Raw genomic sequence first — 25674 nt, forward strand, 5'->3', positions numbered from 1 at the left:
GAACTCAGAAACAGGAAGGGTGCAGTCACTATGCTGGGGGTGTACTACAGACCACCCAACAGCCCACGGGAAGTGGAGGAAAGGATATGTCAGGAGATTCTGGATAGGTGCAGAAAACATAGGGTTGTTGTAGTGGGGGACTTTAATTTCCCTGGCACAGACTGGAAAGTGCTTAGAGCTGGGGGACCGGACGGGGAGGAATTTGTAAAATGCGTACTGGAAGGTTCTTTGGAACAGTATGTAGATAGCCCGACTAGAGAGGGGGCTATACTGGACCTAGTTCTGGGAAATGAGCCCGGTCAGGTCGTCAAAGTTTCGGTAGGGGAACATGTGGCAAATAGTGACCACAACTCTGTTAACTTTAGGATAGTAATGGACAAGGATGAGTGCTGTCCTACGGGCAGGGTGCTAAATTGGGGGAAGGCTGACTATAGCCGGATTAGGCAGGAATTGGTGGATGTTGATTGGGAGAGGATGTTCGAGGGTAAGTCCGCGTCTGGCATGTGGGAGTCTTTTAAGGAACTATTGATAAGGCTGCAGGATAGGCATGTGCCTGTAAAAAGGAAAGATAGGAAAGGTAGGATTCGAGAGCCGTGGATAACCAGGGAAATTGAGGATCTGATTAAAATGAAAAGGGAGGCGTACGTTAAGTCCAGGCAACTGAAAACAGATGGAGCTCTGGAGGAATACAGAGAGAGTAGGAAAGATCTCAAACGGGGAGTTAGAAGGGCAAAAAGAGGGCACGAGATGTTCTTGGCAGGCAGGATTAAGGAGAATCCTAAGGCATTCTATTCATACGTTAGGAACAAAAGAGTTGTCAGGGAGAAAATCGGACCTCTCAGGGACAAAGGAGGGGAATTATGCTTAGAACCCAAGGGAATAGGGGAGATCCTAAATGAATACTTTGCATCGGTATTCACGAAGGAGAGGGGCGTGTTAACCGGGAGTGTCTCGGAGGGAGGTGTTGACCCGTTAGAGAAAATCTCCATTACGAGAGAGGAAGTGTTAGGTTTTTTAGGGAACATTAAAACTGACAAAGCCCCAGGGCCTGATGGCATCTATCCTCGACTGCTCAGGGAGACGAGAGAGGAAATTGCTGGGCCTCTGACGGAAATCTTTGTCGCTTCTTTGGACACGGGTGAGGTCCCTGAGGATTGGAGGATAGCGAATGTGGTCCCGTTGTTTAAGAAGGGTAGCAGGGATAACCCAGGAAATTATAGGCCGGTGAGCTTGACGTCCGTGGTAGGGAAGTTGTTGGAGAGGATTCTTAGAGACAGGATGTATGTGCATTTAGAACGGAACAATCTCATTAGTGACAGACAGCATGGTTTTGTAAGAGGGAGGTCGTGCCTTACAAATTTGGTGGAGTTTTTTGAGGAAGTGACAAAAACGGTTGATGAAGGAAGGGCCGTGGATGTCGTCTATATGGATTTCAGTAAGGCATTTGACAAAGTCCCACATGGCAGGTTGGTTAAGAAGGTTAAGGCTCATGGGATACAAGGAGAAGTGGCTCGATGGGTGGAGAACTGGCTTGGCCATAGGAGACAGAGGGTAGTGGTCGAAGGGTCTTTTTCCGGCTGGAGGTCTGTGACCAGTGGTGTTCCGCAGGGCTCTGTACTGGGACCTCTGCTATTTGTGATATATATAAATGATTTGGAAGAAGGTGTAACTGGTGTAATCAGCAAGTTTGCGGATGACACAAAGATGGCTGGAATTGCGGATAGCGAAGAGCATTGTCGGGCAATACAGCAGGATATAGATAGGCTGGAAAATTGGGCGGAGAGGTGGCAGATGGAATTTAATCCGGATAAATGCGAAGTGATGCATTTTGGAAGAAATAATGTAGGGAGGAGTTATGCAATAAATGGCAGAGTCATCAGGAGTATAGAAACACAGAGGGACCTAGGTGTGCAAGTCCACAAATCCTTGAAGGTGGCAACACAGGTGGAGAAGGTGGTGAAGAAGGCATATGGTATGCTTGCCTTTATAGGACGGGGTATAGAGTATAAAAGCTGGAGTCTGATGATGCAGCTGTATAGAACGCTGGTTAGGCCGCATTTGGAGTACTGCGTCCAGTTCTGGTCGCCGCACTACCAGAAGGACGTGGAGGCATTGGAGAGAGTGCAGAGAAGGTTTACCAGGATGTTGCCTGGTATGGAGGGTCTTAGCTATGAGGAGAGATTGGGTAGACTGGGGTTGTTCTCCTTGGAAAGACGGAGAATGAGGGGAGATCTAATAGAGGTATACAAGATTATGAAGGGTATAGATAGGGTGAACAGTGGGAAGCTTTTTCCCAGGTCGGAGGTGACGATCACGAGGGGTCACGGGCTCAAGCTGAGAGGGGCGAAGTATAACTCAGACATCAGAGGGACGTTTTTTACACAGAGGGTGGTGGGGGCCTGGAATGCGCTGCCAAGTAGGGTGGTGGAGGCAGGCACGCTGACATCGTTTAAGACTTACCTGGATAGTCACATGAGCAGCCTGGGAATGGAGGGATACAAACGATTGGTCTAGTTGGACCAAGGAGCGGCACAGGCTTGGAGGGCCGAAGGCCTGTTTCCTGTGCTGTACTGTTCTTTGTTCTTTGTTCTTTGAAGTGGGGGAGGTTTAACACAGATATCAGAAGGACATATTTCACACAGAGGGTCGTGGGGGCCTGGAATGTGTTGCCGGGCAAGGTGGTGGAGGCGGACACACTGGGAACGTTTAAGACTTATCTAGACAGCTATATGACCGGAGTGGGAATGGAGGGATACAAAAGAGTGGTCTAGTTTGGACCAGGGAGCGGCGCGGGCTAATTGTTCCTTGTTTCTCGTTTCAAGGCTTCATTCTATGATCATCTTGCTGGTGCCAGTACAGAGCGAGACTGCGGATAGTTGGGAACCTGTCTCGGGGGCAGGGAATTCATATGGTGTTCATGGAAGTGGAAATGACTAGGGTTGGGAAGCATTTTCCGATCAGGGCCATTGTGATCTCCTGGACTCGTTTCGATCGCCTCAGGGGGTCGGAGAGGAATTTCCCAGATTTTTTTGTTTCCCCATATTGGCCCTGGGGTTTTTCACTCTGGGTTTTCGCCTCTCCCTGGGGATCACATGGTCTGGAATAGGGGGGTGGGGGTGAGTTAATAGGTTGTAATGAACAAAGCATCGTAGCTGTGAGGGACAGCTCGGTGGATAGGATATTGGTATGTAGATAGGCTGGAAAATTGGGCGGGGATCCTGGATTCAGGATTCAATCCTGGACCGGGGAGCGGCGCGGGCTTGGAGAGCCGAAGGGCCTGTTCCTGTGCTGTATTGTTCTTTGTTCTTTGTTCTTTGTTAGCGTCTCGACACTGTTCAGTATATATATATTTTTACTGTCTTCCCAGTTCTCTCCTTTATAATCTGGAAGCCATTGACTTGATGTATTTTTAAAAATTTCTCCAACTATATAGCAAAGCATTCACTCTTGTCAAGTCTGCAAGATACTGCCTGGAATCTCACCATTCTCTGGTTGGAAAAACTCCTCTATAAAAAGCAACACAGAACTTTTTCTTACTTGAGTCTTCCTGCACTGGAACTTTAATCTTTAATCCTGTTGTTGGTTTTCCCCAGTGTGAGGACCCACAATTTTTTTCTATCTTAGGATCTTTTCTCGATGTTCTCAATGAAACAAAATCCTGTTTGTCACCAATTTTCTTTCTGTGGTGTCCTAACTAGGCCGGGGATTGTGGGTTTTAACCGAAAGAAAAGAATGTGGTTTGCACACATGGAATCAAAGAAACACACAGCAGGTTTTATTGAAGAGCTTCTCTCTTCTGCATCAGAGTACAAAACTATGGGCGGTATTTTACCATTTTTTGTCTAATGCTGGGCAGAATTGAAACTGGGAGAGTTTCAGATCCGTCTTTTGAGCCTGTTTTTAGCCTCCCCCCAATATGCACTCTGCCTACAAAATTTTCAGCGAGTCTGATTCTCACTGCAGAAGCCTGGGGGTGGGGCTTAATGCACCCAAAACCCTATAGCTACAATCGGAGCCTCCAACTGCGCATGCGCAAAACAAAATAAAATAATGCTGCTCACTGCCACATCCCTCCTGGGTCAGATAATGCCTTCCCCTGGCCCCCATGGACATTGGACCCCTCTCAACATTACTGACCTCCTTAGCCCCCACCACCCAGACAGATCGAGTTCCCTCTACTCACCCCCCCAATTGATCACAGGCAGAGTGGCAATGGTCCCCCTCCCCTCAGCAATCACTATCAGAGTGGCTGGGGCTCCCCTCCCCCCCACCCATCGCAGGCAGAGTGGCAGCACACCCCCCTCCCCTCCACCCTGGACCCACCTGCACATGGCCCCCATCTCCCCCAGACTCCAATTGCTGTATGACACCTCCCTCTCTCTCTCCCCTGCCCCAATCATCATAGAGGCACAGATCCCCCACCCCCCATCAGCATACCTGCAAGTGCTCACTTGCCTTCCCCTTAATGCTAACAAACAAACTGCATTTAACTTGCTGGGAATGCTCTCCCAAACTGCCTGCAGCTAATCTGCCCTAACAAGGGGCAGCTCCATAAAAGCCCCAAGGATGGACAGGGAGGCAGGCAGTGCAGGAAAAAATGACAAAGAAATCAGCGCCCAGATTCACTGAGGTCGACCTCAGCAGGTTGCTGGATGCTGTGGAGGCAAGGCGGGGCACCCTCTTCCCCCACAGCAGGAGGCTGACCCAGGGGAAATGATGGCAAAGCGGCCTGGGAGACAGTTGCCACCTCAGTTGGTGCCATTGCACTAGTCCCCTGAACAGTGTCGCAAAAAAGTCAATGACGTCATCCAGGCAACAAGGGTGAGTGCTTAACCCCATCTAGCATTTTCCCCCAAATCACCGCCAGATCCCCCCACCCCCAGCACCCTGCATGCTGCCAGCCCCTGACCCCTAAGCACCTCCTTCCTCCCCCCCTCAAGAGTATCACAGTGCTTGCCCTCTGAGGGTCACCCCCTGATACTCTGCAGGAGTCATGCCATCATTTCTTTCATGGATCCTTCTGCTCCCACAGGAGAAGACTGCCCATCATACTCGCTAGAGGGTGAAGACAGGGGGTGGTGACCCTGACCTGTGGCTCCTCACCCCCCTTTGAAGAGCTGGCGCTGGAGCTGTCCAGGGAAGGAGTCATCTGAGCTGTCAGCAAAAGCATGGTAGGGCTGGAGTCGAGAAGTGAGCACCTGTCAATCCTCCATGCAATTTAAGGCAATTACTCGAGGGCATGGGTTTAAGGTGCAAGGTTTAAAGATGTATGAGGCATGTTTATTTACCCAGAGGGTGGTGGGTGCCCAGAACTCGCTGCCGGGGGAGGTTGTGGAAGCAGATATGATAGTGACTTTTAAGGGGAATCTTGTCAGATATATGAGTGGGATGGGAATATAGGCATATGGTCCCCGGAAGGGTAGGGGGTTACAATTCAGATTGGCAGCCCGGTCGCTGCAGGCTTGGAGGGCCGAAGGGCCTGTTCCTGCGATGTAATTTTCTTTGTGCTTTGTTCTATGTTCAATGTAGAAATGTCAACCAACTTTCTGGCATTCCAGATTCCTCTTCCTTCCTTGCACTTAACCTTGTGTCCTGTGTTGCAGGAGGAGATCCGGACGCACCTGGGCCATCTGGAATCGAGGCCCCTACTGCAGCTCCCGCCCATCCTGAGACTGACAGCTCCAAAGACTCTTCTGAAGAAGCGGGTGAAGGGACCTCCGAGGGTGGCACCTTTTTGGCATCAGCTTCCACCTCACAACTCACCATCTCAGATACTCTCCAATCGGTTGATCCAATTAGTGGTGAGGCTTCTGGGTCACTCTGGTGAGCACGACACATCTGATCATGTACATCGTGTGAAGGAGGGAACTGGCATGCGGGGGCCTGCTGGAGGCAAGGAGCTGGCCCCAGGCTACATGCTGGGCCTCTGAGATCACTTCCCTCTCAGCTGCTGGAGATGCAGCAACAGAGCCAGAAAATGCAGGAGAGGCTGATGGCTTCACTGGCCCAACGGCGAGGCTGTTGGGAGAAGTCCCAAAGCTTTCAGGCAGAGAAGCGAGGTTCCCAGGCCAACACTGCAAGGGTGGCGTCCACGGTGAAAAGCCTGGGCAGGGATTGCTCACCATGAGTGGCAGGCTCCAAGCGATGGTTGAGTCAGAGCAGGCCATGCCAGAGTCCCAGAGGGCCACGGCCCAGTCACAGCAGGCCACAGCCGAGGGCCTCAACGGGCTTCTCAAGATTCTGCCGCCCAGGGCTGAGACCCAGCGGGACAGCGCTGAGACACAGCGGGCTACGGCAGCAGCCCTTGAGAACGTGACCCAGTCACAGAAGGCCATGGCTGAGGGGCTGCAGAGTGTGGCCCAGTCTCAGAGGGCACTTGCTGCCACCATTGACAGGTGGCCCCCAACTCAGGTGGCCATCGCAGAGGGCTTGACCACCATGGGTAGAACGCAGGTGGTCCTCCAGGTCTGCCGGGGCCAGGAAATGCCGGAGCTTCTGGAGCTCACTGCAGAAGCACCGCCGTCCCATGGAGTGACCCAGGGGCCCACAGTAACCCCAAGGGAGGAGGAAGGGCTTGAGCCCATGCCGGGGCCTTCCAGCTAGGAGACGGTGGCTGTGGCTACATCTTCCGACTCCCCCTTCTTGACACCGGTGCATCTCAGGGGCAGCGGGATGAAGAGGGTGTCATGGATACATCGCAGACACGTGGAAGCCGGCCAGGGCCCTCAAGGTCCAGGCCCTCCAGAGAACGCCCACTAAGCACATCACATGCCACAAGGCAAGGGAGGCAGCTGGCCCCCCTCCACCTCCAATGTACATTCTGGGGAGACACCAAGACATAGTGGTAGGCCACGTAAGGTTAGGAAGTTGTAGTTGCACAAAGATGGCACGGGTGATGGGCTGTACTAGTTGCATAGATTTTTAAGCACCCTACCGTTTTCTGTTCACACGTTTTATGTTAGCCCTTATTATTAAGACTCTTTTATTGTAAACAATACACCTGTGACTAATTTGTCTCAGATTTGCCTTGAACAGGGATGCTGTTACCCAGACGGTCACCGGAGGGATCCTTCATGTTGATGTCAGTTGGGGAGGCCCCTCAATGCTGTGTCACTGAGAAAATGAAGCCATTGGTTCCCCAGAACACACAAGTTATTCCCTCCTCTCCTCCAGCCTACCTGCCCCAGGGGCCTTTATGGGGTGGTCACTGATCCCTCACCCACTACACAGATGTGGGTTAGGTGCCAGTGTGCATGCAGAGCTCAGGTAGGAGTCAGACTAGTTTGCACCAGGGCATCATCATAATGGTGCTTAATGAGTCATCATCACCCTCCTGTCTGCCAAAGAAACTTGCTAACAGTGTACCCAGGCCCACCACTCTGGTGTGACAATGTTGCAGGAGATAGTCGGACTTGGGGGGGCCATTTCCTGCATTCGGCGGCCATCTCCCTCTACTCCTGTGAGTGGTAAGGCCTGGGCCTCCTCTGCCTGCAATTCATCCTCCTGCTCCTCCTTCTCAGCTCCAGCAGCAACCAAAAGAACAGCAAGATCAATGGGTTGCTTCACAAAAGCCATCTTGTCACTCTGAACGGGGGGTGGGACTTGGAGAAGGGGAGCGACACATGGAGAGGTTAAGGAACTCTGCTTACCCCTAGCCCAGCAGCACACACTGACCATACTGCCCCCCCCCACATGCCCCCCAGCAACACAGCCCCCCCATTCCCCACCTACATGCCCCTCAGCAACACAGACCCCCCATCCCCCACCCACAGGCCCTCCACCAACACAGCCCCCACCCATCCTTCCCCAGTAACACAGACCCAGAATTCATGCAGTACTGAGCACAGACACTGCTCCTTGAAAAGTCCTGAAGCTGCAGCAATGCCATTTCAAAGGGCTTCCAGCACATCTCCCAGCTGGAAGAGTGCTGCGTGCACTAGGACCCAGTAGCATCCACAAGGCCCGAGGTTGGTGCTGAGACCCAGATCCGTGCTGCAAATCAGAGGTTGGACACCATGATCAGCAACAGCCCCCACCCCCCCCACACACACTCACAGACCCCTCCCGACCTGAAACACCACATGGCCACCACGAACGGACTCCCCATGAACAGCACGGAGCCGTCCGACAGCAGACACTTACCTCCTCACTAACCCTCGCTGATGGAGTGCCAGAATTGGACTTTTATGGAGCATGTCTGTTCCAGACTGATCCAGATTGGGCGAACGCGGGGTGGTAAAGGCAGATGTGCTGGTAAAGTGGGGCGTGCAGCTCGTTAAGTGGATTAAAATACATGCAGAATTATTTAAATTGATGCTGCACCCATTTTGGGCGGGTTCCCGAGCGTGCTGATTTTTTGGCCTTGTTAGAGTACGAACCGGAGCGAAAACGGTCGTAGATCGCATTACTCGCCTCACACCCGACTTTACCTCATTTTCGTGCCTGAAAATGGGCACAACGTGATGGTAAAATACCACCCTGTAAGTAAAATACTAGCTTGAACACAGCCAAATGACTTCACCATCAAATCTTGGTTTGCTTTTGATGTTGGTTGCTTTTAAAGCAACCTGCACCCTTTTAAAAATATTTCACAATACATAGAAACATACATAGAAAATAGAAACAGGAGGAGGCCATTTGGCCCCTCGAGTCTGCTCCGCCATTCATTATGATCATGGCTTATCATCAAATTCATTATCCTGATCCCACCTTCAGCACATATCAATTGATCCCTTTAGCCCTAAGAGCAATATCTAATTTCTTCTCGAAATCACACAACGTTTTGGCCTCAACTTCTTTCTGTGGTAATGAATTGCACAGTTTTACAACTCTCTGGGTGAAGAAATTTCTCCTCACCTCAGTTCTAAAAGATTTACCCTTTATTCTCAAACTATGACCCTTGGCGGATTCCCCCGCCAAGTGGAACATTCTTTCTAAATCTACCCTGCCTAATCCTGTTGGAATTTGATAAGTTTCTATGAGACACCCTCTCACTCTTTTAAACTCTAATGAATATAATCCTAACTGACTTATTGCCTCTTCATATGATAGTCCTGCCATCTTAGGAATCAGCCTGGTAAACCTTCACTGCACTCCTTCAATAGCAAGGACATCCTTCCTCAGTTAATGACACCAAAACTGCACACAGTACACCAGGTATGGCCTCACCAATACCCTATACAATTCTACATTTATCCATTCAAAAGTCTGATGGCAGCAGGAAAGAAGCTATTTTTGAGTCGGTTGGTATGTGATCTCAGGCTTTTGTATCTTTTTTCTGATGGAAGAAGGTGGAAGAGAGTATGTCTGGGGTGTGTGGGGTCCTTGATTATGCTGGCTGCTTTTCCGAGGCAGCGGGAAGTGTAGACAGTGTCAATGGATGGGAGGCATCAGGGCACTCCCCACCCCCCGCCCACACACACACATATCAGGAGAACCCCCCAATGGGCCTCCCCTGAGGGCCTGCCCTCACAAGGCCCCTGGCACAGCCAGGTTGGCACTGCCAGGGTGCATGGGGCAGTGTCAGGGTATTATCAGGCAAATCCCTCTCCCCCGGGAGCTATACTATACTATACTTTGCACCCCGGCAGGTTCCCCTCGACAGCTTTCTGTTTTGCTAAAGGAGGGAATTCCCTACTGGGGGGAAATACATTTAAATGTATTTAAAGGAGCTTCCTGGGCACACCCCCTCCGCCTCCTGAGATCTCACCAGTGACATTTTCAATGAATACAGACAGTGAATTATTTGCTCATTCTCTTACTTACGTGTTTGAGGAATATCCATGAAGGTGAGGGGTTTGTGAATCCCAGCGCTGACAAATGACACCATCCTCTGTTTGGGAAATTCTCCCACGATAATTCTCGCCACTGCAGAACATGCACTCCTCTGTAATCAAAATGTTAAAGTTACAAATGTAATAGAACAACGAAAGAGCACAATTGTGCAAAAACAGAATTCAATTAGATCATGACAGATTTGTATCTCAACTCAATTTACCTGCCTTTGTTCCACATTCCATACCTAACAAAATCAGTTAATCACAGTTTTGAATATTTCAATTAACTCAGCGTCCACAGCTATTTAGTGGAAGAGTTCCAGATTTCCATTAGCCTGAAACCTGAAGTCCAGCCAAGAAAGGCCTCGCTCTAATTTTAAGGTTGTATCAGCTTGTTCTGTTTAACAAACTTTAACTCTAACCCTCGTCACTATTTTATAGTGATATCAAGAAACATGGGTCAGGTCCAAAGATGTGCAGGTTAGGTTGATTGGCCAGGTTAAAAATTGTCCCTTAGAGTCCTGAGATGCGTAGGTTGGAGGGATTAGCGGGTAAAATATGTGGGGGTAGGGCCTGGGTGGGATTGTGGTCGGTGCAGACTCGATGGGCCGAATGGCCTCCTTCTGCACTGTAGGGTTTCTATGTTTCTATGTCAAACACAATAGGTCAATGCAATAAATTTGCTTATTTCAGGAGGGGGGTTTAAACAGTTGTGATTTCTCCTATCAGCCATCTATAAACAGAAAGGTGTTTTGATTTTGATTTCCCTTTTATAAGTTGTGCAATATTTCCCAAACCCTTAGTTTTAATGCAATCCAATTTTCTATTAATAATCCCACAGTAAACTTGAGATAGGGTAAACTCAGGGGGTTAGTTTATTTGCACACACTCAAACACAGGAGGAGGGAAGCAACGTGGCCTCGCTTTTACTCATACAATAAAAGAGGTGGATAGAGAAGAAAAGGTTTATAGGACAAAGATCACAAAGAAAAGAATTACTAATTCACATATGTTCAGAGTCCAGAATCAAATTCCAATGGTGTATTTCTTTACAGAGGTCAACAAGCTGAACTGATGCTGGATAATTCACTTTCCCATGATGAAAAGAGGTCCAAAGAGATTAATTAGTTTTGTAAATGATGGTACAGAAGTTCAGAAGTTCCAACAGAAACAGCATAGATAGGGCCAGCCATTCAAACCTGGACAGAGCCCCTTTTCTGTGCTGCAGTTTGATAGATGATTAGGTGCAACTCCATAAGGCAGTATTACAGGTTCTTCCAGCTGGGGGTGTGAGCACTCCTACCTCTCTATTTTGGCTTTGACAAAGGGTGTAAATCCTTTGAGTGCATCCTTGAGATTGATAATGTTCCAACCATTAAGTCTTAACAGGAGGTTGCAGGGTCCTTTGTCCTAGTAGTTGAATCATCTCTAGTTGACTCAGCCTGGCTTATGAAATGTAGATACCCTTTATATAAATTCCTTTGAATTTGGTGTCTGCAGCCAACAGGGGTCATTAGCATATCTGCAGAAATAATGAGTCGTAAGTTTCTGCAATACTGCCAAGTACATCTTGTTCAAGGGTCACAATCAGACACAGCTTCAGCCATTTTAAAAGGTCATTGTCCAGTTTTAAAATGTTAGAAATTACCCATGAGGATATACATACATATTTTACAGAAAAATGGGGGCGAATTTTCCCATTCCAGCAGCCATGGGAATCATAGCGGGCGAAGGGCAGACTATGGAAAGGTCAGTTGACCTCGGGAGGGATTTTCCGGTTTCGGGGCAAGCACAGCCGGAAAATCCTACCCATAGTGTGAAAACATTGTTTGCAATTGCTTTTTCATGGAGATGATGTCCATTTAAAAATATCAATTTTGACTTGGTGGCGTGAAGGGTCAGCCATGGAAATTGTGACCTGCCAGTCTGGTTTAATCCATGTTGTTGCACGTTACTCACTAAAATAAACACAACTGTGTTTGTTTTAAGAGGACTGCAATCCATCTTAGTCATCTTGATCATAAATTCCCCTCTCAATGTTGACAGTCCTGGTAAAGAGTATAGTCAGGTCAATTCCCTGCTCCCACCTGTCAGAGGGAGTGTTGGAGACCGACCTCTGACTTGCACTCTCTGCCAGCACCACTCCCAAGTACGAATATGGGATGAATATAATTACATTAAGTTATAGGCCTGGATTTTTATGCCTCTCTGAGAGTCGGAGAGGAGGTGGATGGGATTAAAAATAATGGGCAGGACCTGATTCCAAGATTTCCAGCTCCATTCCTGTCATGCGGGATATTTGTAGCCCTAGGAGTGTAATGCCACACTTGGTCAATTGCTGCCTTGATGTCAAAGACAGTCACTCTCACCCCACCCCTTGAGTTCAATCTTTGTGGTGGACCTCAGTTGTGCCTTTGTCCTATATGGACCACTGTTGTGTGTGTTTGTCATACCTGGACACATCCCCTTCCAATTTGGTTCCTCCCCTCGGCACCTAGTATAAAGGTGGCTGTCTCCTCCCCCTTGTTCAGTCCAGGTTGGTTATTTGTTGGGATCTGCTCCTGATTCTGTTGTGAATAAAAGCCTACACTTATATTGGCATATCGGTAGTCTTTCGCCTTATTGATAGCGCATCAATCTTTTATCCATGTTTGGAGCAAAGCTGCAATGAGATCAGGAGCTGAGCTGAGCTGCCCTAGCAGAAACCAAACTGAGCATCAGTGAGTAGGTTATTGCTAAGCAAATGTCACTTGATAGCACTATTGACAACCCGTTCCACCACTTTGCTATGTTCAAGGGTGGACTGATGGAGCGGTCGGTAATTGGCTGAGCTGGACTTTTCCTGTTTTTTGTGAATAGGAAATACCAGGGAAATTTTTCACATTGTGGGCCGATGCCAGTGTTGTGACTGTACTGAAACAGCTTGGCTAAGAGTGCAGTTCTGGAAGACAAATCTTGAGTACTATTTCTGGAATGTTCTCCTAGCCTGTAGCCTTTGCAGCATGCAGTACCTTCAGCTGTTTCTTGATATTAAATGGAGTAAATCAAATAGGCTGAAGATTAGCATCTGTGATGCTGAGGACCACAGAAGGAGGCCGAGATTGGTCATCCACTTGGCATTTCTGGCTTAAGGTTATTACAAATGCTTCATTCTTGTCTTTTGCATTGGTGAACTGGGCTCCCCCACAATTGAGGAAGGGAATATTTGTGGCGTCTCCTCCTCCATTTAGTTGTCCACCACTATTCATGACTGGATGTGGCAGGATTGCAAAGCTTAGATCTGTACTGTTGCTTGTGGGGTTGCTTAGCTCTGTCTATCACATGCTGCTTTCGCTGTCTGGCAAGCAAGTACTCCTGTGTTGAAGCTTCACCAGGTTGACATCTTACTTTTTAGTTAAGACTGGTGCTGCTCCTGGCATGCCCTTCTCCACTCTTCATTGAACGAGGGTTCATCGCCTGGTGTCCCATTTAGGACACAGGAAGAAAAGCATGTAAGCGGGATTTTCCGTGCCCCCATCACATGTTTCACGGTAGCGGAGGCGGCCTGCCATTGATTGGCAGTGGATCTTCTCGTCATGCCATTGCCATTGTCAAGTCTCCCATTGAACACACCTCCTGCGCCAGGAAACCTGCAGTGGGGGTGCACTTGGGAAATCCCCGTGGTGTGAACAGCCAGAAAATTCCAGCCTATAATATCTATGTCAGCCTGGCTAGTTTATAATTTTTTTTAAATGGACAAATGGCTGGACTAAAAAATGGCCACCACTGACCACTTGATCATAGTTCTGGAAGTTTCTGAGCTATTCAAAATTGCAGTTTAAATGTGGACAAAAGATAACATGTTAATTTATGTGCATTCTATAGGTAATCCCATTGCGACTATTAAACAAAGCAGAAAGTACAAATTTTACTTTGTCAACATTGTGCAATATTGTTAATTTGACATGAAAATAACACTGTGCAGATGATAATACTGATTTCAGTGACTGCTTCAGCCCTCATTAACATGCTCTGCACATTGCACGATATGAACACAGTGACAGTAATTCATATTTGGGAACATATTCAATACTTGCAGTCCAGATTAATTGCATAAAATCTTTTCAATCTGCAGAAGATTAAGAAGAGTTTCTCCTGCCTGGGTGCATGATATAATTCAATTTAATTATTTTATAGTGCAATTGGATTCTATTTTACCAGAAATCTCACAGAAAGATCCGGTGACTCCTGAGCAACAAAGTGGAATGATCGAACAGCATAGGTCTTCACTGCCAATGAGAAGCATTGGAGTCATCAGGTGTCTCTGTGCAACAGAGCTTTTAAGAGGCTAGTCAAAGAATGAATGGTTTACAGTTGTCGTCTGTGTTTTCTTGATCAGCAAGTCTGAAGACTCTACTGATTGCTTTTTTCACTACAATATATATTTTAAATATCTACTATGCAATACAATTATCATGATATTCCAATACCTCAAAAAAACTCATGAAAAGCACCATGTTAGATAATAGATAAGTAGACAAAAGGACAAGTTTGAAGTCAATGAAAAGACTCTTGAAAATCATTTGCAGGAAATACAGGCGAGTGATTTACTGTGAACCTATTGTGCACTCTTGTCCAGGCAATTTCACCCCACAAAGCCTGCTCACAGTAAACTTCAATTTGCAACAAAATAAATGGAACACTAGCCATGATGCTGAAAAATATAGGTTTTATCATTCTTTCATTAAACCTACTTGTTCCTCTGTTTAAGAAAGGGAATAGAAATGACCCTGGTAATTATAGACCGGTTAGTCTTACATCGGTGGTTGGTAAATTGATGGAAAAGGTCCTTAGGGATGGGATTTACGACCATTTAGAAAGATGCGGATTAATCCGGGATAGTCAACATGGATTCATGAAGGACAAGTCGTGCCTCACAAATTTGATTGAATTTTTTGAGGAGGTAACTAAGTGTGTTGATGAAGGTTAGGGCAGTTGATGTCATATACATGGATTTTAGTAAGGCGTTTGATAAGGTCCCCCATGGTCAGCTTATGATGAAAGTGAGGAGGTGTGGGATAGAGGGAAAGTTGGCCGATTGGATAGGTAACTGGCTGTCTGATCGAAGACAGAGGGTGGTGGTGGATGGAAAATTTTCAAATTGGAGGCAGGTTGCTAGCGGAGTGCCACAGGGATCAGTGCTTGGTCCTCTGCTCTTTGTGATTTTTATTAATGACTTAGAGGAGGGGGCTGAAGGGTGGATCAGTAAATTTGCTGATGACACCAAGATTGGTGGAGTAGTGGATGAGGTGGAGGGCTGTTGTAGGCTGCAAAGAGACATAGATAGGATGCAAAGCTGGGCTGAAAAATGGCAAATGGAGTTTAACCCTGATAAATGTGAGGTGATTCATTTTGGTAGGACAAATTTAAATGTGGATTACAGGGTCAAAGGTAGGGTTCTGAAGACTGTGGAGGAACAGAGAGATCTTGGGGTCCATATCCACAGATCTCTAAAGGTTGCCACTCAAGTGGATAGAGCTGTGAAGAAGGCCTATAGTGTGTTAGCTTTTATTAACAGGGGGTTGGAGTTTAAGAGCCGTGGGGTTATGCTGCAACTGTACAGGACCTTGGTGAGACCACATTTGGAATATTGTGTGCAGTTCTGGTCACCTCACTATAAGAAGGATGTGGAAGCGCTGGAAAGAGTGCAGAGGAGATTTACCAGGATGCTGCCTGGTTTGGAGGGTAGGTCTTATGAGGAAAGGTTGAGGGAGCTAGGGCTGTTCTCTCTGGAGCGGAGGAGGCTGACGGGAGACTTAATAGAGGTTTATAAAATGATGACGGGGATAGATAGAGTGAACGTTCAAAGACTATTTCCTCGGGTGGATGGAGCTATTACAAGGGCGCATAACTATAGGGTTCGTGGTGGGAGATATAGGAAGGATATCAGAGGTAGGTTCTTTACGCAGAGAGTGGTTGGGGTGTGGAATGGACTGCCTGCAGTGATAGTGGAGTCAGACACTTTAGGAACATTTAAGAGGTTATTGGATAGGCACATGGATGATAGGGAGTGGGATAGCTTGATCTTGGTTTCAGATAAAGCTCGGCACAACATCGCGAGCCGAAGGGCCTGTTCTGTGCTGTACTGTTCTATGATCTATGTTCTACTTGCCGTAGAGCTGCCGTAGACCTGCAGAGTTTCACTGGCTGTCTTGTCTGGAGACAATACACATCTTTTTAGCCTGTCTTGATGCTCTCTCCACTCACATTGTTTCATTTCTTAAAGACTTGATTAGTTGTAAGTATTCGCATTCCAACCATTATTCATGTAAATTGAGTCTGTGTCTTTATAAGCTCTGTTTGTGAACAGAATTCCCACTCACCTGAAGAAGGGGCTAAGAGCTCCGAAAGCTTGTGTGGCTTTTGCTACCAAATAAACCTGTTGGACTTTAACCTGGTGTTGTTAAACTTCTTACTACTTGCCGTATACAGAGTGACTTAGCAATTGGAGACCCAATGCTGATTCTCGAAAGATAATGAATCACACAGAAATTAACTGATGTTAGGGAGGTGGTTACAAAGAAATCACCATATTTACAAAGCAATTCAATGCTGTAGAGAGCTTTACCAGTCTGACTTCTCTGGTGTCAACCCACAATATACCATAAATGGCATCCGATGTTACTGATACTATTCCTAGGCTTCATTAATCAGATATCTACCAGCAACATAGGCAAATGTAGATTAAATTGTTGATCTAATCTTTTCAGGGATGACTAATACAAGGTGCATAAATTTGGTAAGGTCTCAACACCAGAACTGGATTCTTTTCCTATCCCCATTGTGTTGGATAGTGTGAATTTACAACCAAAAATACCCTAGTAGCAGTGGGCGGCAGCGTTCAGGCCCAATTCAGGGTGGCAGAGGGATTGGTCCAATGTTGGATTCTGGTGACATCGGTGGCTCTCTCAGACCCAAGTCTGGGAGTTGTTTCAGCGCACGCCCAGGGAGGTGCCTGGCAGGCCTGAGGTGTAAGGGTTGTCGAAAAGGCCAAAGGGGAAAGGGGGTTCCAGAGAGACCTAAGGGGAAATCCACCACCACCCCCAAATAGTCTACAAAGGCACATGGGAACCATCTCCTCCACATTTCCACAAAGTCACACACTATCCTGAAATAGGAATGTATTGTTAGTCCTTCATCATCACTGGTTTGAGATCCTGGAACTTTCTATTTAAATTGGTGAGTACCTTCACCATACAGTGTGTAGACATTCAGAATGGCAGCTTACCAACATCTCAAATGGCAATTAGGAATGGGTAATAAATGGTGGCCTTGTCAGTGATGGCAAAATTCCAAGGACAGAAACAGGGCATTTAGCCCAACTGGTCAATGCTGGTATTTATATTCCATGTATGCCTCCTCCCATGCTTGCTTGGCTTTTTAGCTCAGCCATGGTATTACCATCACATTTCTGGGGAAGAGATCAGACTGTCAAACAAGAGCATGGGAACACCTACCCAAGCACCTCCCTTCCTGTTACCTATGGTTTCAGATATTCCTTCCAGATGAAACAATGATTTACTTGTGTTTTAGTTTAGTGTGCTACATTCATTGCTCATGCTGCAGTCTGCTGCAAACAGTGGAAACCAAACATAGATTAAGTGACCATGTTGCTGAACAGCTTTGTTTAGTCCACAAGCATGACCCTGAGCTTCTGGTTATCTGGCATTTAATCCTCCATCCCACTTCCATTCTGGCTGCCACACTGTTTTAATGATGCTCAACAGAAACTTGAGGGACAATTAAGGGACTTTACAGCCTTTGAAACGCAACATCAAATTCAGAAATTATGGATCATAACTACAGAAGAGCTGGTAATGATTCTGCTGTGCCTTAAATCACCTCATCACAGATCATTTTTTTTATTCTTCCCCCATTCCTTTCCCTATGCTTGTGACACCTATAATGTTTTCCCATTCTGACAAATAGTCACAGACCTGAAACATTAATAGCTTTGTTTCTCTTTCCACAGATACTGCCTGATCTGCTCAGTATTTCTAGTATATTCTGTTAATATTTCTGATTTCCAGCATCAACACTATTTTGCCTGTTATTTTTATTATCTCTAGCTTTGGTTTTCCTCACATGTGGAAACATTTTCCATATGTTCACCTTATCAAACTTAATCTTAAAGATCTCTATCAGATCACTGCTCAACCTATAGTAGAGAAAAAATGTCCCAAGTTCAGTCTTTCCAAATTGGTATAACCACTCAGTTTTGGTATCGTCATCCTGAGTCTTTTATGCTCCTTCCCCAGTGCCTCATATCCTTTTTAATAAGATGGGGAATAGCACTGTCCACAGGACTCAGTGTAGTCTAACCAAGGTTCCATACAAGTTTAAAATAACTTCACTGCTTTTCAATCTATCCCTCTGGAAATAAACCCCAGTTTTCAGTTTGCCCTTTATATGGTTTTATTAAATTGTGTCACTACATCTAGTGATTTGTACATCTAAGCTACTAGATCTCTTTTGTCCTCTACCCCATTTAGACTTCCATAACCCAAACAGCATGTTGCCTCTTGATTCTTCTCACCAAAATTCATTACCTCACACTGATCTATATTGAAATCAATTTGCCAGTTTATTAGTTTCTTCCTATATTTCTTCACATTCTTCCTTAGTATTTGCCACTTGCATTTTGGTGACACCTGCAAATTTAGAAATTCACTCCAATTCTCCAAATCCACATTGTTAATGGAAATCATGAACAACTGATGCATGTGCATTAGTTCCCACTTTCCACCAGGCTGTAGCTCTACTCTCTGTTTTCTGTTGTGTAGCCAGCTCTTTATCCATTCCTTCTTTAGTCATAGCTGAGCCTTCAGACATTCATTCAACTGTTGTGCTTCACAAGAAAATACCTTCACAATTTTGTATCCGGCAGTATTCCCATCGTGTGTTTACATCGAGAGTATAGCACCAGGGCCCAGTGGTGTCGTTGTCAGGATTTCTGCAATAGTTTGCTTCCAGGTCAGAATGTGGGTTATTTTCTGGTGTGTAACTATTCAAAAAAAATCATATTAATTTATTATCAATTATCACTTAAAAAGTGTGTTTAGCTGAAGAGAATACATATTTGGAAACAGACAGTTGCAGCTTTGAAGATTTGAACAGAAAGCAAGTAAGAAATTGTATATTTATATACCATCTTTCACAATTTCAAGATCTGCCAAAGTGCTTGACATCCAATCAAGTACTTTTGGAGTGTATTCACAGCTGTGATGTAGGATACACAGAAGCCAATTTGTGCAGAGTAGGCTCCCACAAATGGCAATGAAATAAATTGGCCAGATAATCTGTTTTAAGTGTAGAATATTGGGCAGGGCAATGGAAGAACTTCCCTCCTCTTCTTCAAATAGTACAATTGGATCTTTCACATCCACTTGGGAGGGGAAATAGGGCCTTGATTTAAAGGCTTTTTGGAATGTCAGTCCCTCTTGTCAGTGCAGCTTTCCTTCAATACTGAAAGGATGTGTCAGTATTACTGCCACTGAGCTAAGGCTAATAGTTTCTTTGCAATATTAGGGTATAAATGTTCCTTTAAAATTATTTCATCCCAATACATTAATGGAAGTGTTAACCTGCTGACTTTGAATCACAAAGTACCCTTACCTTGACATTAAACTGCATAATTTCACTCCATTGTGTTTTTTCTCGCAAGTATGATGGCATGGATATATTGGATATATCGACGTTTCCAATTAGGAGTCAATTTTGGATGATCTGCGATTCTAAATCTCTGAGGCTGAATTACATTGAGCTAAAATAATTTGTTAATTTACCCTTTGATCTGGGTTAAGTCTGGGAGCAGATTCTAAACCAGGGAAATAAGGGCCCTTTGAGCTCAGGAAATCCTGAAGAACAGGTATCCTGAATATCTCGCAGAATTTAACTGCAGCGTTTCTTTATTTTTTGCCCCTTTTTCTCAACCAACTCTTAAAACAGATTATCCAGCCACTTGCAGAAAATGCCCTGATGAAGGGTCATTTTGACTCAAAACATTGGCTCTATTCTCTCTCCACAGATGCTGTCAGACCTGCTGAGATTTTCCAGCATTTTCTGTTTTTGTTTCAGATTCTAGCATCCACAGTATTTTGCTTTTATCTGGCCATTTATTTCATTGCTGTTTGTTCAGTCTGTTTCCTACATTATGGCGGTGATTCTCCCAACCCGCTGTGTTGCTCGAGCAGTGCAACAGGCTGAGAGACATCAGTAGAAGCCCATTCGCAGGATTCCTGCTGGGTGTCACGGCCTCCATGAGTCTCCACGACTAAGATTTCCAGAGTAATCAGCGCTATGCCGGAAATCGGCATGGAATTGATTACAATCTGGAAATCGGGATTTCAATATCATTAGCAGGCCCAGGACCGAAGTCTCCAGGACCACTGGCATCTCCCCTCCTGCCGGGAGTGGTTCACTCCAGCGGGGTTTACAACTGCTCCCCATTCACGGGGAATAGGCGGCTGACCCCGCTGGAGGGAACAGAGGCAACTGAGGACCCCCAGGAGGTCGGGGGTAAGGGGGGTGCCCCTTGGGCAGTTCCAACCTGGCAGTTCCAGCCTGGCTCTCTGGCACTGCCCAAGGGGCACTTTGGCACTACCTCCCACCCCATATCCACTCTGCACTGGTATCACAGGCAGAGGGAGGGAGGAGATGAACGGGGCTGGCTGTATGGCATCAAGAAACCCTGGTGAAACTGGAGTCAATGGGAATCAAGGTGGAAATTCTTCACTGGTTGGAGTGATAGCTGACACAAAGGAAGATGGTTGGAGGTCAATCATCTCAGCTTCAGGACATCACTGTGCCCCTCAGGGCAGTGTCCTACGCCCAAGCATTTTCAGCTGCTTCAATGACCTTCCTTCCATCATGAGGTCAGAAGTAAGGATGTTCGCAGATGACTGCATAATTCTCAGCACCATTTGCAACTCCTCAGATACTGAAGCAATTCATATCTAAATACAGCAATTACTGGACAATAAAGTCAGCATTGTCCCAGATGACCATTGGCTGCTCTCCTCTTTGAGGGAGAGAGCTGACAGGTGGTGATTTAATCTGAAGGTCACCACATCTCAGGCAAGGAGCAAGGTTGCGAAATCAGGCATCCAGGAGCAAACTCAGCCCGTTCAGGAATCGAACTTTTGCTGTCACTCTGCATCACAAACCAGCTGTCCAGCCAAGTAAGCTAACTGACCCCTAAATATCCAGGCTTGGGATGACAAGTGGTAAGTAACATTCATAGAACATAGAACAATACAGCACAGTACAGGCCCTTCGGCCCTCGATGTTGTGCCGAGCTTTGTCTGAAACCAAGATCAAGCTATCCCACTCCCTATCATTCTGGTGTGCTCCATGTGCCTATCCAATAACCGCTTGAAAGTTCCTAAAGTGTCTGACTCCACTATCACTGCAGGCAGTCCATTCCAACCTCAACCACTCTCTGAGTAAAGAACCTACCTCGGACATCCCTCCTATATCTCCCACCATGAACCTTATAGTTATGCCCCCTAGTAACAGCTACATTCACCCGAGGAAATAGTCTCTGAACGTCCACTCTATCTATCCCCCTTATCATCTTATAAACCTCTATTAAGTCGCCTCTCATCCTCCTCCGCTCTAAAGAGAAAAGCCCTAGCTCCCTCAACCTTTCCTCATAAGACCTACCCTCCAAACCAGGCAGCATCCTGGTAAATCTCCTCCGCACTCTTTCCAGCGCTTCCACATCCTTCTTATAGTGAGGTGACCAGAACTGCACACAATATTCCAAATGTGGTCTCACCAAGGTCCTGTACAGTTGCAGCATAACCCCACGGCTCTTAAACTCCAACCCCCTGTTAATAAATGCTAACACACTATAGGCCTTCTTCACGGCTCTATCCACTTGAGTGGCAACCTTCAGAGATCCGTGGATATGAACCCCAAGATCTCTCTGTTCCTCCACATTCCTCAGAACCCTGCCGTTGACCCTGTAATCTGCATTCAAATTTGTCCTACCAAAATGAATCACCTCACACTTATCAGTCTTAAAATCCATCTGCCATTTTTCGGCCCAGCTCTGCATCCTATCAATGTCTCTTTGCAGCCTACAACAGCCCTCCACCTCATCCACTACTCCACCAATCTTGGTGTCATCAGCAAATTTACTGACCCACCCTTCAGCCCCCTCCTCCAAGTCATTGATAAAAATCACAAATAGCAGAGGACCCAGCACTGATCCCTGTGGTCCACCGCTGGTAACTGGTCTCCAGTCTAAAAAATTTCCATCCACCATCACCCTCTGTCTTCTATGAGATAGCCAGTTACTTATCCAATTAGCCAAATTTCCCTCTATCCCACACCTCCTTACTTTCTTCATGAGCCTACCATGGGGAACCTTATCAAACGCCTTACTAAAATCCATGTATACGACATCAACTGCTCTACCTTCATCTACACACTTAGTTACCTCCTCAAAGAATTCAATCAAATTTGTGAGGCAAGACTTACCCTTCACGAATCCGTGCTAACTATCATGGATTAAGCTGCACCTTTCCAAATGGTCATAAATCCTATCCCTCAGGACCTTTTCCATTAACTTACCGACCACCGAAGTAAGACTAACCGGCCTATAATTACCAAGGTCATTCCTATTTCCTTTCTTGAACAGAGGAACAACATTCGCCACTCTCCAGTCCTGTGGCACCATCCCCGTGGACAGTGAGGACCCAAAGACCAAAGCCAAAGGCTCTGCAATCTCATCCCTTGCCTCCCAAAGAATCCTAGGATATATCCCATCTGGCCCAGGGGACTTATCGACCCTCAGGTTTTTCAACATTGCTAATACACCTTCCCTCAGAACATCTACCTCCTCCAGCCTATCAGCCTGTATCTCACACTCATCCTCAAAAACATGGCCCCTCTCCTTGGTGAACACTGAAGAAAAGTATTCATTCATCGCCTCTCCTATCTCTTCTCACTCCATGCACAAGTTTCCACTACTATCCTTGACCGGCCCTAACCTCACCCTGGTCATTCTTTTATTTCTCACATAAGAGTAAAAAGCCTTGGGGTTTTCCTTGATCTGACCCGCCAAGGACTTCTCATGCCCCCTCCTAGCTCTCCTAAGCCCTTTAGCTCATTCCTTGCTACCTTGTAACCCTCAAACGACCCAACTGAACCTTGTTTTCTCATCCTTACATATGCTTCCTTTTTCCTCTTAACAAGACATTCCACCTCTTTTGTGAACCATGTTTCCCTCACTCGGCCATTTCCTCCCTGCCTGACAGGGACATGCCTATCAAGGACACGCAGTATTTGTTCCTTGAACAAGCTCCACTTTTCATTCATGTCTTTCCCTGACAGTTTCTGTTCCCATCTTATGCTCCCTAATTCTTGCCTAATCGCATCATAATTACCCCTCCCCCAATTATAAACCTTGCCCTGCCTTAAGGCCCTATCCCTCTCCATTGCAATAATGAAAGACACCGAATTGTGGTCTCTATCTCCAAAGTGCTTTCCCACAACCAAATCTAACACTTGGCCCAGTTCATTACCCAGTACCAAGTCCAATGTGGCCCCACCTCTTGTCGGCCTATCCACATATTGTGTCAGGAAACCCTCCTGCACACACTGTGCAAAAACTACCCCATCCGAACTATTCGACCTATAAAGGTTCCAATCAATGTTTGGAAAGTTAAAGTCACCCATGACAACTACCCTGTGACCTCCAAACCTATCCATAATCTGCTTTGCAATTTCTTCCTCCACATCTCTATTACTATTTGGGGGCCTATAGAAAACCATACTAGAAATTCATACTACATAAGTGCCAGGCAATGACTATCTCCAATAAGAGAAGATCTAACTATCGTCCCTTGATATTGAATGGTATCACCATTGCTGAATCCCCACTATCAACATTCTGGGAATTACCATTGACCAGAAATTGAACTGGACTAGCCATATAAATACTGTGGTTACCAGAGCAGGACAAAGGCTAGGAATCCCGAGGCGAGTAACTCACCTCCTGAACCCCAAAACCTGTCCACCATCGACAAGGCACAAGTCAAGAGTGTAATGGAATACTCTCCACTTGCCTGGATGAGTGCAGCTCTAACAACTCAAGAAGCTCAACACCATCCAGGACAAAGCAGCCTGCTTGATTGTTACCCCTTCCACAAACATTCAATCCCTCCATCACCAATGAACAGTGACAGCCATGTGCATCATCTACAAGATGCACTGCAGGAATCCACCAAGGTTTCTTATACAACACCTTCCAAACCCACAACCACTGCCATCTAGAAGGACAAGAACACCTGATATCTGAGGACACCAATCAATCACCATCCTGACTTAGAAATATATTGCTGTTCCTTCACTGTCACTGGTCATAATCCTGGGACTCCCTCCCTAACAATATTGTGGGTGTACCAACACCTCTGGGACTGCAGTGAATCAAGAAGGCAGCTCACCACCACCTTCTGAAGAGCAACTAGGAATGGGCAAAAAATGCTGGCCTAGTCCATGATGCGCACATAATTGTTTTAAATGAGCATTAGGCATTGTTCACACAAATGACGACCCCCTATCTTGCAAGACCTGTCCTTGTGCTCCAATATCCTTTAGTTGTTTGTCTCATTTCTTATCTTGGCTTTACAGTACATCTGCTACTCATCAATCTTGCTTTTCCATGCTTTGGGTTTTATTTTGCAAAACAATACCTTTCAACTAAAATCATTTAACCCTTTCATTCCTATTACATTGAATGGGAATTGGAGGAGGGGGCAGGAGCAGTTACCATTTCAATATCTCTTCCGCAACTCCCCAGCCTCCAGACCCAAGAGCTGTTTCCTTTTTTTTTCATAAAATCCTTACAGTTTAGAAGGAGGCCATTCGGCCAATTGAGACTGCATTGACTCTCCTCCCTCGCCTCTCCAGGTTACTGTGGGAGGCGAGGGAGGAGATTGCGGAGCCTTTGGCGATGATCTTTGCATCGTCGATGGAGACGGGAGAGGTTCCGGAGGATTGGAGGATTGCGGATGTGGTCCCTATATTCAAGAAAGGGAACAGGGACAGCCCGGGAAATTACCGACCGGTGAGTCTAACCTCAGTGGTTGGTAAGTTGATGGAGAGGATCCTGAGAGACAGGATTTATGATCATCTAGAGAAGTTTAGTATGATCAAAAGTAGTCAGCACGGCTTTGTCAGGGGCAGGTCGTGCCTTACGAGCCTGGTTGAGTTCTTTGAAAATGTGACCAAGCACATTGACGAAGGAAGAGCGGTGGATGTGGTCTATATGGACTTCAGCAAAGCGTTCGATAAGGTCCCCCATGCAAGACTTCTTGAGAAAGTGAGAGGGCATGGGATCCAAGGGGCTGTTGCCTTGTGGATCCAGAACTGGCTTGCCTGCAGAAGGCAGAGAGTGGCTGTGGAGGGGTCTTTCTCTGCATGGAGGTCAGTGACCAGTGGAGTGCCCCAGGGATCTGTTCTGGGACCCTTGCTGTTTGTCATTTTCATAAATGACCTGGATGAGGAAGTGGAGGGATGGGTTGGTAAGTTTGCTGACGACACCAAGGTAGGTGGTGTTGTGGATAGTTTGGAGGGATGTCAGAAGTTGCAGCGAGACATAGATAGAATGCAAGACTGGGCGGAGAAGTGGCAGATGGACTTCAACCCGGATAAGTGTGTAGTGATCCATTTTGGCAGATCCAATGGGATGGAGCAGCAGTATAAAATGAAGGGTACCATTCTTAGCAGTGTAGAGGATCAGAAGGACCTTGGGGTCCGGGTCCATAGGACTCTTAAATCGGCCTCGCAGGTGGAGGATGCGGTCAAGAAGGCGTACGGCGTACTAGCCTTCATTAATCGAGGGATTGAG

The 25674-nt window shown here is 46.5% G+C and overlaps 1 protein-coding gene across 1 annotated transcript in view; it reads right to left on the bottom strand.

The window, feature by feature from the left end:
• LOC144504568 (plasminogen-like) overlaps positions 1-25674 on the bottom strand; it is a 118872-nt gene that overhangs the window by 66623 nt on the left and 26575 nt on the right. The window contains exons 5-6 of the mRNA XM_078230120.1: positions 18680-18819; positions 9766-9886 (exon numbers count right to left, since the gene is read on the bottom strand). Coding sequence (XP_078086246.1) covers positions 9766-9886; positions 18680-18819 — 261 coding nt within the window. The remainder of the gene's footprint in view (positions 1-9765; positions 9887-18679; positions 18820-25674) is intronic.

Source organism: Mustelus asterias, chromosome 15, assembly GCF_964213995.1.
Source record: "Mustelus asterias chromosome 15, sMusAst1.hap1.1, whole genome shotgun sequence".
NCBI lineage: Eukaryota > Metazoa > Chordata > Chondrichthyes > Carcharhiniformes > Triakidae > Mustelus > Mustelus asterias.